This window comes from Carcharhinus amblyrhynchos, chromosome 6 (genome assembly GCF_965287045.1).
Source record: "Carcharhinus amblyrhynchos chromosome 6, sCarAmb.v2.hapA, whole genome shotgun sequence".
NCBI classification, from domain to species: Eukaryota; Metazoa; Chordata; class Chondrichthyes; order Carcharhiniformes; family Carcharhinidae; genus Carcharhinus; species Carcharhinus amblyrhynchos.
This window is the reverse complement of record NC_137329.1, coordinates 59,554,279-59,567,635: the sequence shown is the minus strand read 5'-3', so window position 1 is coordinate 59,567,635 and position 13,357 is coordinate 59,554,279. Positions and strand designations below refer to the sequence as shown.

General features: G+C 46.5%; 1 protein-coding gene across 2 annotated transcripts in view; it reads right to left on the bottom strand.

The window, feature by feature from the left end:
- The window catches only part of apip (APAF1 interacting protein), a 53,643-nt gene that overhangs the window by 15,871 nt on the left and 24,415 nt on the right, over positions 1 to 13,357 (bottom strand). For both annotated transcript variants that reach the window (XM_080190535.1, XM_080190536.1), the window contains exon 3: positions 5,236 to 5,284. In XM_080190535.1, coding sequence (XP_080046661.1) covers positions 5,236 to 5,284 — 49 coding nt within the window. The remainder of the gene's footprint in view (positions 1 to 5,235; positions 5,285 to 13,357) is intronic.

Genomic DNA, 13,357 nt, shown 5'->3' with positions numbered 1-13,357 from the left:
GCACTAGCTTTCGGAGTCTCGCTCCTTCATCAGGTGAGCGAGGACTTGTCTTTACAATCAGGGCATGCACAGACACAAACTCAATTTACAAGATTATGGTTGGAATGCGAGTCTTTACAGATAATCAAGCTACAGATAATGTGAGTGGAGAGAGGGCCAAGCACAAATTAAAAATTAAAGAGGTGTGTATTGTCTCCAGCCAGGACAGTTAGTGAGCCCAAGCAAATCATAGGGGTTACAGGGAGTGTGACATGAACCCAAGATCCCGGTTGAGGCGGTCCTTATGTGTGCAGAACTTGGTTATCAATTTCTGCTCAGCGATTTTGCATTGTCGTGTGTCTTGAAGGCCGCTTGGGAGAATGCTTACCCAAAGATCAGAGGCTGAATGCCCGTGACCACTGAAGTGTTCCTCAACTGGAAGGGAACACTCCTGCCTGGTGACTGTTGAGCAGTATTCAGTCATCCATTGTTGTAGCGTCTGCATGGTCTCCCCAATGTACCATGCCTCAGGATATCCTTTCCTGCAGTGTATCAAGTAGACAACGCTGGCCGAGTCGCAAGAACATGTATCGTGTACCTGGTGGATGGTGTTCTCATGTGAGATGATGGCATCTGTGTCGATGATCCAGCATGTCTTGCAGAGGTTTGCTGTGGCAGGGTTGTGTGGTGTTGTGGATACTTTTCTCCTGAAAGCTGGGTACTTTGCTGCCCTTTGGACTCATGGTGAACAATCACTGAAACAACTATATGATGACATCAACAAGTTCCAACCCACCATCAATCTCACCATTGACCGCTCTCCGGAATCGGTTGCATTTGTGGACATGCGCATTTCCATTAAGGACAGCCACCTCAACACTTCACTGTGCCGCAAGCCAAGGATAACATCACAATGTTCCACTTCTCCAGCTTCCACTCTAAGCACGTTAAAAGAAGCCATCCTCTACGAAAAGTCCTCCATATACACAGCATCTGCTTAGATAAGGAGGATTTCAACAGACACCTACAGACGCTGAAAGGTGCCCTCATAAGAACAGGATATAGCACTCAACTCATCGATCAACAGTTCCAACGTGCCGCAGCAAAAAACACACTGACCTTCTCAGAAGACAAACATGGCACACAGCAGACAGAGTACCCTTCATCATCCAGTGCTTTCCCGGAACGAAGAAGCTACAACATCTTGTCTGGAGCCTTCAACATGTCATTGGTGAAGACGAACATCTCACTAAGGCCATCCCCACAACCCCACTTCTTGCCTTCAAACAACCGGACAACCTCAAACAGACCATTGTCTGCAGCAAATACCCAGCCTTCAGGAAAACAGTGACCATGACACCACACAACCCTGCCACAGCAACCTCTGCAAGACGTGCCGACTCATCGACATGAATGCCAATATCTCACGTGAGAACACCATCCACGGTACATACCCTTCTGACTCGGCCAGCATTGTCTACCTGAAAAGATGCAGGAAAGGATGTCCTGAGGCATGTATATTGGGGAGACCATGCAGATGCAACGACAACGGATGAATGAACACTGCTCGACAATCACCAGGCTGGAGCATTCCCTTTGACCTGATGAAGTCGGGAACACTTCAACAGTCATGGGCATTCAGCCCCTGATCTTCGGGTAAGTGTCCTCCAAGGTGGCCTACACGACACACGACAATGCAGAATTGCTGGGCAGAAACCGACAGCCAAGTTCCACACACATGAGGATGGCTTCAACAGGGATCTTGGGTTCACGTCACATGATCTGTAACCCCCATGACTTGCCTAGGCTTGCAAAATCTCACTAACTGTCCTGGCTGGAGACAATACACATCTCTTTAATCTATGCTTAACTCTCTCTCCACTTGCATTATCTGTATCCTTAAGGCTTGATTACCTGTAAAGACTCGCATTCTAACCATTATCTTGTAAATTGAGTTTGTGTCTGTATATGCCTTGTTTGTGAACACTAGTCCACTCATCTTATGAAGGAGTGAGACTCCAAAAGCTTGTGCTACCAAATAAACCTGTTGGACTTTAACCTGGTGTTGTGAGACTTAGTGAAAAGTCTGACCCAAACCGCAACATTGTCATCAAACCAGCAGACAAAGGAGGGGCCATCGTCATACTGAACAGAACGGATTACTGTAAAGAAGTGTACCGACAACTAAACAATGAGGAACACTACAGACAATTACCCACAGATCCGACCAAAGAACACACTCGTCAACTCAACAATCTGATCAAGACCTTTGATCCGGACCTTCAGAGCACCCTCCGTGCTCTCATTCCACGTACTCCCCGCATTGGAGATCTCTACTGCCTCCCAAAGATACACAAGGCAAACACACCTGGCCGTCCCATCGTATCGGGCAATGGAACTCTGTGTGAGAACCTCTCCGGCTATGTCGAGGGCATCCTGAAACCCATTGTACAAAGAACCCCCAGCTTTTGTCGCGACACTACGGACTTCCTACTGAAACTCAGCACACACGGAGCAGTTGAACCAGGGACACTCCTCGTCACAATGGATGTCTCAGCGCTCTACACCAACATCCCCCACAACGATGGCATTGCTGCGACTGCCTCAGTACTCAATGCTGACAACTGCCAGTTTCCAGATGCAATTTTACAACTCATCGGCTTTATCCTGGACCACAATGTCTTCACCTTCAACAAACAGTTTTTCATCCAGACACATGGAACAGCCATGGGGACCAAATTTGCACCTCAATATGCCAACATCTTCATGCACAGGTTCGAACAAGACTTCTTCACTGCACAGAATCTTCAACCGATGCTGTACACTAGATACATCGATGACATTTTCTTCCTTTGGCCTCATGGTGAACAATCACTGAAACAACTATATGATGATATCAACAAATTCCACCCCACCATCAGACTCACCATGGACTATTCCCCAGAATCAGTTGCATTCTTGGACACACGCATCTCCATTAAGGACGGTCACCTCAGCACCTCACTGTACCGCAAGCCCACAGACAATCTCACAATGCTCCACTTCTCCAGTTTCCACCCTAAACATGTTAAAGAAGCCATTCCCTATGGACAAGCCCTCCGTATACACAGGATTTGCTCAGATGAGGAGGATCGTGACAGACACCTCCAGACCCTGAAAGATGCCCTCATAAGAACAGGATATGGTGCTCGACTCATAGATCGGCAGTTCCGATGCGCCACAGCGAAAAACTGCACCGATCTCCTCAGAAGGCAAACACGGGACACAGTGGACAGAGTACCCTTCGTCGTCCAGTACTTCCCCGGAGTGGAGAAGCTACGACATCTTCTCCGGAGTCTTCAACATATCATTGATGAAGACGAACATCTCGCCAGGGCTATCCCCACACCCCCACTTCTTGCTTTCAGACAACCACACAACCTCAAACAGACCATTGTTCGCAGCAAACTACCCAGCCTTCAGGAGAACAGTGACCACAATACCACACAACCCTGCCACAGCAACCTCTGCAAGACATGCCGGATCATCGACATGGATACCATCATCACACGTGAGAATACCATCCACCAGGTACATGGTAAATACTCTTGCAACTCGGCCAACATTGTCTACCTGATACGTTGCAAGAAAGGATGTCCCGAAGCATGGTACATTGGGGAGACCATGCAGACGCTACGACAACGGATGAATGAACATCGCTTGACAGTCACCAGGCAAGACTGTTCCCTTCCTGTTGGCGAACACTTCAGTGGTCACAGGCATTCAGCCTCTGACCTTCGGGTAAGCATTCTCCATGGCGGCTTTCACGACACACGACAGCGCAGAGTCGCTGAACAGAGACTGATAGCCAAGTTCCGCACACATGAGGACGGTCTCAACAGGGATCTTGGGTTCATGTCGCACTATCTGTAACCCCCGTGACTTGCCTGGGTTTGCAAAACCTCACTTACTGTACTGTCTGGAGACAATACACATCTCTTTAAACTGTGATCAGTGCTCCTTCCACTCACATTATCAGCCACTTCAGGTCTTGAACAGCAGGTTAGGTGTAAGGATTCGCATTCTAATCAGTAATCTCTAAACTGTCTGTGCTTTATATGCTCTGTCTGAGGCCAGAACTCTCCATTCACCTGATGAAGGGGCTAACCCCGAAAGCTTGTGAGTATATTATCAAATAAATAGGTTGGACTAAAACCTGGTGTTGTCAGACTTTTCACTGTGTTTACACCAGTCCAACGCCGGCATACCCACGTTGTGAGACTTCTGACTGCTTACCCCAGTCCAACGCCGGCATCTCCATATCACAGCTCCTCCATGACAGGGGAGTCCAAAATGGGGCTGAGAGTTCCTTTAATGACAGCATTCTCTGCTGTGTAGAGTACAAGGTAATGCCCCCAACCCACCCCCCCATCTCTTCATCTGCTTGCTAGATTCAGTGATGATCATCCTGTTTTTGTCTTCATGGAGCTGGTTTGGTTGCTGCTGGGCCTGTTGCTTTCCTGTTTTCTTCATACATCCCTTGAGCAGCCCGGTATTCAGCAGCAGCAGCAAATTGCAATATGTTGAAGAATTTCAGAAAGTGTGGTTGGTGTAGTAATGAACAGTCTGCTGAGATTCGATTCTGGCAGCTCTGAGAGCTTCTTGCTGGGGACTTGCTTGTACTTCATGAAGACTCTCCTCTTGGTTGCAGTAACTGATTCCATTTCAGTCCAATAAATGTCAAACCAGTCAGCATCTCTTTGCTCTGTTTTCTTGTATGCCATGAGTGCAGTTATAGATGGTGTCGCACAGATGAACCCACTTCAACATCTCACTCTGGCCTTGGTTGATGTTGTCCAAAAGAACTTTAACAAGAATGCTGAGCAACTGCTGGTCCTTTGGTGTCTTTCAAATGAGATCCCTTTTAGGGGGATGTAAAAGATCCCAGAGCACTTAGTCAAAGAAGAGCAGTATCTGGCTAATATTTATCCCTCAATCAATACAGCTAAAACATCAAATAAAAACATTAAATACTGGAACTGAACTGGTCTGGCAGTAGCTGTGGAGAGAGCAATAGTGATAATGCTACAGGTCAGTGACCTTTCATCAGAACTTATTTTAGTAAAACACGATGTGGGCATTAACACCTTGCTGTGTTTCCTACATTACAACAGTACAACACTTCAAAAGTATTCATTAGTTGTAAACCAGGGTTGGACATCCTGAAGTCGTCAATGCAAATCTTTCTTTCTTTACCACAAAAAATCCACCACACACCTGGATCCTCTCCTTCTGAACACCTGATGGAGCAATGTAGATTTCATCCCTGAAAAGGGAAAGATTAAATTGGTTTTAGACTTCAATGAAACAAGAAATAGAAAGAATAAAAGATCCTTACTGTCTTAGTCCCAAAATTGGTCTCTAATTGTAATTTTATATGGTTTTACAGGGTGCTTATCCCCAATTTCATAGAATAAACTTTACCAGAGTGTCAGTATTCTTGGCTTGGCTAAAACCCACTGAGGAACAGCTGATCTCAGTCAGGCTAGTTTGGTATCTAAATCAGTTTGAAATCTGCAAGAATTGTTGAACACTGACAGTGCACTAGATGGATACATTTTCAAAGTGGTTGGTACCTGTTGGGAGGAAACAAACTTGACGGCCATATCTCCTTTCAATCTATGGGCCTTATAACGCAATCGTATTTTATCAGTGAAACTGTCAGATATTCCTAAGCTCTTTAACTGAAACTCTATATTTCTACTTAGCACCACAGAACACGAAACTCAGGCAGAAAATTCTCAGGTGCCAATCTTAACCATTAATGTAAGATTCTAAACCAAGATATAGTAGAACGCTCATGTCTGGTTCAATACCCAACATAAAAAAGAGCAGTCTGACAGCTAGTACCTCCATCCAACAGCCTATTGACAACATTTCAGAGACGTGGCTATAATGTTAGCTTTCAAAAAGATTCATCTGGAACAGTACAGTGAGAATGGGCATACCTCAATTTCTCAGCCATACAGTACAAAGGAGTATGGTAAACCTTTATAAGGACTCTTTTGTGTCTTACAGTATTGAGCCCAATTCTGAGCACCGTACTTTAAAAAGCCTTAGAAGGGGCAGAAGGGATTTACTAGATATCAGAGGGGAAAGACTTCAGTTATGTAGAGACGAAAGCTGAGATTGTTTCCCTAGAATACCAAAGGTTCACAGAATCACAAATTACTACAGTGCAGAAGAGGCTTTTCGATCCATCGAGTCTGCACCTAAACATGAAATGCCCTGACCTGCCCACCTATTCCCACTTGCCAGCACTTGGCTCATAGCCTTGAATGTCATGGCATGTCAAACACTCCTTCAGGTACTTTTTAAAGGATGTGAGGCATCCTGTCTCCACCCTCCCAAACAGTGCATTCCAGGCTGTCACCATCCTCTGAATAAAAAGGTTTTTCCTCAAATACCCCTAAACCTCCCACCCCTCATTTTAAATTTGTGTCCCCTCGTAACTGGCTCTTCAGCTAAGGGGAACAGCTTTCCATCCTGGCCATGCCCCTCAATCAGGTTGCCCCTCAGTCTTCTCTGCTCCAAAAAAAACAACCCAAGCCTATCCAACCTCTCTTCATAACATAATTGTTCCATCCCCAGGCAGCATCCTGGTGAATCTCCTCTGCACCCGCTCCTGTGCATTCATGTTCTTCCTATAATGTGGTAACCAGAACTGCACATGGTACTCCAGCTGTGGCCTCACCAAAGTTCTGTACAACTCCATAATGACCTTTCTGCTTCTGTAATCTATATCCTGATTGATAACGGCGAGTGTGCCATATGCCTTTTACACCATCCTATATACCTGCCTTTCCGCCTTCAGAGATCTATGGACAAACACGGCAAGGTCCCTTTGTTCTTTGGAACGTCCCAGTATCGGACCTTCATAATATACTTCCTTGTCAAATTGCTCCTTCCAAAGTGTATCACCTCACATTTTTAAAGCCACTTATCTGCCTATTTGACTATCCCATCTATATCTTCCTGTAACCCAAGGCACTCAACCTCACTATTAACCACTGTTAAGGTAAAGGGGAGATTTGATTGTAGTGTTGAAAATTATAAGGGGTTTTGATAGGATAAAGAGGAAACTCTTTCCACAGTCAGGAGAGTTGATTAGCAGGGGAACAGATTTAAGACAATTGGCAAAACAACCAAAGGTGGAAGGAGGAGATTTGTTTTTTTTTACATAGTGACTGACGATGATCTGGGCTAAAAGGATGGTGGAAGCAGATTCAACACTAAGTTGCAAAAGGGAACTGGATAAATGCTTGGTGTGGGAAAAATAATTGCAGGTTTATGGTCAAAAGATAGGGAAGTGGGCTGAATCAGATAGCTTTATCCAAAGAGCCATTATTCTTCATTATTGTGCAAGTCAGCACAAATTTTCATGGCTGGCTTTAATAGCTTAAATTTGGCCATTCATACAATTGCTGATATTCACAAAACCTTTCAAAGATAACAGAAATTAATTCTATCTTAGAATGTTTCTACACAGATGCTGTTTGAGATCTCCATTTGTTATATTATTTATATTCATTAGATATAATAAACCTCACTGATAGATTCGTCATCAAAATCATTGAAGAGTGTGAAACTGTGGTGGTTACCCCCTAGTTAACTGATAAACATGGTAGAAAAGGTTAGGGCTGGTGCATGAAGGTGTATGTGCAATTTTAATGGTGTGATAAATCAGAACTACTGCAAAAAAGCCTCTCTGGCACTGAACATTTACCTTTACATTTAAAATTTAATTAGTATTGGAGATGTAAATCAAACATTTCTTTACTTCTCAGGTCTGTCTCTTCTATCTCCTTCTCTTAATTCTATCATTTGTTCTACTTATTTTGCTTTCTGTACATGGTTTAATTCCACTTTATGGGGCAATTCTCCCAAAAGTACTGAATTGATGGAACAACTGTTCTAAATCCTGACTGTTCTGACAGTTCAGCTTCTTACTGCACTTTATGCACTGCACAGGTCACAATCATGAATGTGATTTAAAAGCCGGGGGGGGGGGGGGGAAAACGGGCGGGTGCAGGGCCTATTTGTGCTGGAGTCTGACACTCCTGGAGTGCTGCGCATGAGCAGTGACTGCAAACTGTCAACCTCCCGTTTGCTGGCCAGCCTGATCACTGGCCAGCCTGGGATCACTGCAGTGCTGCAATTCTCCGGCCAGACATGACACCCCCAACCCCCTTCCCGGAGCACCCCGATGTCCAGACCCACTCCCCAGCAGTGGCGATCCCCCCACCTCCCTCACCACGGCAGACCTTCCCGGAGACAGCCCCTGACCACCCCCCGCCCCACACACACACACACACACACACACACACACACACACACACACACACACACACACACACACACACACACACACACAACCGTTGGCCTCTCTTCATCCCAGACCAATCTTGTCTGCGGAGTGGCAGCAGGACCTTCCACCTCCACCAATCGCCCCTAGGTCTGGCCCACAATAGGCCCCACCCCCTTGGCTCTCTAGAGCGCCCATGCCCGGGGGCACCACCTCCCCGCTGCCTGATGCCCTGGGGGCCCTGATTGCCACCCCTTCATTCCGGTGGGGTCTCCTGCTAGTTACCTGAACATGGGGAGCTAGTCTGAACCCTGCCGGAATGAAGGACTTTTAGCAGGGTGGGATATTCAACTGGGACCTGAAATGTCTCGATAATTAACAAATATACATATTTAAAATACAGAAAAGATTTAAATGACTTGCTTTCCCGCCGTTTTCCAGCGTGGTTTGACCTGCAATTGTTCATCAGCTCTGGGAGATGTGCATGTGTTCCCGGCACATGTGCAAATCTCTGTTCAAGGCCGTAGACATGCATCCACAACGACCCGACAGAAAAGTTGCGGGTTGGGATGGGAGAATTGCGGCCTATATTTCTGGTCTATATTTTCTGATTTAGACTCTGGTCGAAATTGTTTCAAAAATGACTAAGTGCCATAATGCAGAAAAAAACACACTGATCTACGTTAGTCTGTCCAGCATCGACTGGACCACGATCATCCCACACTTAGCGGGGAAGTCTCCCATTCTGCCAGCCATGGGAATTGTAATGGTTGGTGGGGGGGGGGGCTGGGGCGAACTCTCAGTGCACTGGGAGATCCCCTTCTTCCCCCCGTGTACATCGGGACCACAGCACCCGCCGCCTCCCCCTCCATCAACTCTCCTCAGCAGAAGAACGTTTCCCAACCCCTCCCGATATGGGTTGCTGGCTTCGGGATATTGGGCTCCACCTAACAAGTCTCCCTTCATGACCCCGAAATGCATCCCCCAAAATCTCCAATATGCCCCCCCCCATATGACAGCTGACAAGCCCCCCTTCATGCTCCACTCCTTCAAGCTCCATCACCCCTTCATAGCTCACCTCTGTCATAGCCCCTTTTAGGCTCTACCCCCTTGGCACTGCCCCAGCTCACTGGCACTGTCAGGGAGCCAGGGCACTATCCAGCCATGCCCCTGATCCCACCTCAATGTCCTCTGAGCTCCCTTGACATAGCCATCACTACTTGGTCTCATCTAGTGGGGACCAGTAATGATTCTCACCGGGCTCACGCCATGCCTGAGGGTCTGAAGGTCCTGGGAGCTGGGAGAATCTGGCTTCTCCCAGATTTTGGGCCAAGCGTATTCAAATACTACTTTAAGTATGCTAATTGTCCTCACGCCCAAATCTGGTTTGTGTCAGTAAAAGAGACCAGACGATTGCAAACTGTTTTGTGCTGGGGGCATTTTTAGGGCCACACACAGTTTCCCAGGATCGACTAATCTGCGCCTGGTGCAGGGAAGTGGGAAAATCGCTCCCTGTGTGTCTCAGTGAAAATTCTTTAATCCAACTGAGTATCGTTGCTGGTTGCCCTGCTCTGACACCACAGTGTCCTTGTACACTCAATTGGACACCCCATGACAACTGACAGCAAATCTATGTTCAGAAGCCTGGGGAGATTTTGTAGATGGCTGTCAGTGTAGAAAATAATGAATGCTACTCCTTTGGCCCTGCCTTCAAAATCTTGGCCTTTATGTTTACAGCAGTGCCATTAGAACATTTTGACCACTCTGTTTTTTTAAAGGTAGAATATTAACCCCAGTTGAATCAAAAGCCTTTAGATCAATACATTATTTATATTTATTAATTATTTGTCATCTTTTAGGTTGTTTAATTTTAACCCCTCCAGTTATTCATGAAACCCTATTCTTTGATGCAGCGCCTTTTTGATTATAGAAATATAGATTTCCAAGCACAGATCCACTGACTTCTTTGCTAGTTTTCCTGCCCAGATATTTTGGGACGGAACAATCTTTATTTGACTGAATTTTGCCCTTTTCCAGACCAACAATATTAATTCTTGTTTACTCCTTCCATTCTTGCATTCAACTTAATTCTGTTCTGAGAACTAAACCAAATAAAGCTCCTTTTTTATCATTCTTGAAATATATTAGTCTGAGAAACGTTTTCTAGCCATAGTTAATCAGTGGATATGGTGTTGACCAATTTGACCACTTTTTAAATTTGTTCTTGGGATTGATCAGCACTGGTAAGGTTAGCATTTATTGCCCATCCCTAATTGCCCTTGAAGAGGTTGTGTTGAGCCACTTTCTTGAACTGCTGCAGTCCATGTGTTGTAGGAACATCCAGAATCCTGCGAGGAAGGGAGTGTGAGGATTTTGACCTAGTCACAGTGAAGGAACGGTGATATAGTTTTAAATTAGGACGGTACGTGACTTAGAGGGGAATTTGCACAGTGGTCTGCATGCATCTGCAGTCCTTGTCCCATAGTCCAGGAGTGACTTCCAGGCTGAAATCTAATTTTTGGATTCAGATGGTTTTCATACAAAACTACTGGATTTCCAGTGCTGTCATTGACAGAAAGTGAGGATAAAGTTTATTTCCTTCAATGTATGGGGTGGCACATCTAGCATGGCTGCCTCATAGCTCCAGGGACCAGGGTTCAATCTGGCCTCAGGTCGCTACCTGTGTGCAGTTTGCACATTCTCTCCATGTCTGCATGCGTTTCCTCTTGGTGCTCCGGTTTCTTCTCACCCTCCAAAAATTTGCAGGTTAGGTTGATTAGCCATGCTAAATTGACCCTTCGTGTCAAGGTGACAAGCAGGTCAAATATGTGAGCTTGCGGGGATAGGGCCTGGGTGAGGTTGTTGTCGATGCAGGCTTAATGGACTGAAAGGTCTCCTTCTGCACTGTAGGGATTCTATGATTCTATGAACCAGTTGGTATAGTTATCAATAGCTTTTAGAATTAATAAAGCTCTATCTAGTGGTGAACATGTGCAGCAACAGAAACAATTTTGTGTTACAGGACTGAAAAAGAGAAATGTTTACACATAGCAAATCTAATAGAAAATGGCCTGAATTTTCAATAGTGGCAAACTATTCATTCACTCATTATACCCGTACTTGCCCAAAGAGTTATTGTAGGCTTTTCTGGGAGTCAGAAAGCTCAGTTGGCTAAATGGCTGGTACATGATAGAACAGAATCATATAATCCCTGCAGTGCCCATTGAGCCTGTACTAACAGAAATCCCTCCCAGGCCCTATCCCCACAACCCCACATATTCATCCCATTAGACCCCCTGACACTCAGGGACAATTTAGCATGGTCAATTAACCTAACCCGCACATCTTTGGATTGTGGGAGGAAATCGGAACACCCAGAGGGAACCCAGGCAGACACCGGCGGAATGTATAAACTCCATATAGACAGTGACCCAAGGCTGGAATTGAACCAGCTAACCACTGTGCCTCTGTGCTGCTCCAAATGATGCAGAGTGATGCCAACAGCGTGGGTTCAATTCCTGTACTGGATGAGGTTATTCATGAAGGCCTCCCTTTCCCCACCTTTTCAACCTTGTCCCTCATCTGAGGTGTGCTGACTTTCAGGTTAAATCACCACCAGTCTCCTCTCAATGTGGAGAGTAGCCTATGGTCATCTGGCACTATTAATGTGCATAGCAGCCCAGCTCAGGGGCTGCTCACCACAGTCAGCTCTCAACTCTAGTGACCTTCACTTTACTGACCCTTGCACCACCCTACAACTTCAACAAAGGGGATTTGCGGCATTCAAACAATATTCAACCATACAGCATTCAACCATAGCCTGGGCCGGACAATTCAGAGCCTTGGTTGGACAGTTCATAGCCTGGGCTGGACAGTTCCGAGACTGGGCCGGACAGCTCAGAACTTGGATTGGACAGTGCAGAGCCTGGACTGGGCAGTTCAGAGCCAGGGCTAGGCAGTTCAGAGCCTGGGCCGGACAGTTCAGAGCCTGGGCCGGACAGTTCAGGGCCTGGGCCGGACAGTTCAGGGCCTGGGCCGGACAGTTCAGGGCCTGGGCCGGACAGTTCAGGGCCTGGGCCGGACAGTTCAGGGCCTGGGCCGGACAGTTCAGGGCCTGGGCCGGACAGTTCAGGGCCTGGGCCGGACAGTTCAGGGCCTGGGCAGGACAGTTCAGGGCCTGGGCAGGACAGTTCAGGGCCTGGGCCGGACAGTCCAGGGCCTGGGCCGGACAGTTCAGAGCCTTGGCCGGACAGTTCAGAGCCTTGGCCGGACAGTTCAGAGCCTGGGCCGGACAGTTCAGAGCCTGGGCTGGACAGTTCAGAGCCTGGGCTGGACAGTTCAGGGCCTGGATCGAACAGTTTAGAGCCTGGGCCGGACAGTTCAGAGACTGGGTGGGACAGTTCAGAACCTGAGCGTTGATGTCTGTGGAGGGCGTGTGGAGCCAAGGACCCTGAACTGGACACTCTTACAGGTGGCGTAGTGGTAGCTTGAGGAATGCCATCAATGCCCCAACCGTACATCCTCTCACATCAGTGGGAAAGCACACCATAACATTGTCCCATTATTAAAAAGAGAGGTAGGGATAGCCCAGAAAACTAAAGGACAGTCAATTCTATCTCAGTGGTGGGGAAGTTTCAATAAGTAATTCTGGGGGACAGCATACATTTGTACTTGGATAGACACAGATTAATCCACGATAGTTATCACGGATTTATTAAGGGAAGGTTGTGTTTGATAAATTTAATCAAATTTTTTGAGAAGGTAATCAGTCATATTGATGAGGGCAATGCATCTGATGTGGTCTACGTGGACTTGAGCAAAGCTACAGAAGAAAGTAAGGACCCATGACAAAGTGTACTCTGGGCTTAAAAGCAGGAAGCAGAGGGTGATGATACAGGAATGTTTCTGTGACTGGAAGTCTCTTTTCAGTGGGGTTCCACAAGGTTTGGAGCTACGATCCTTGCTGTTTGTGGTGTACATTAATAATCTGGACTTAAATGTAGGGGTATGATCAAGAAGTTCATGGATCACATG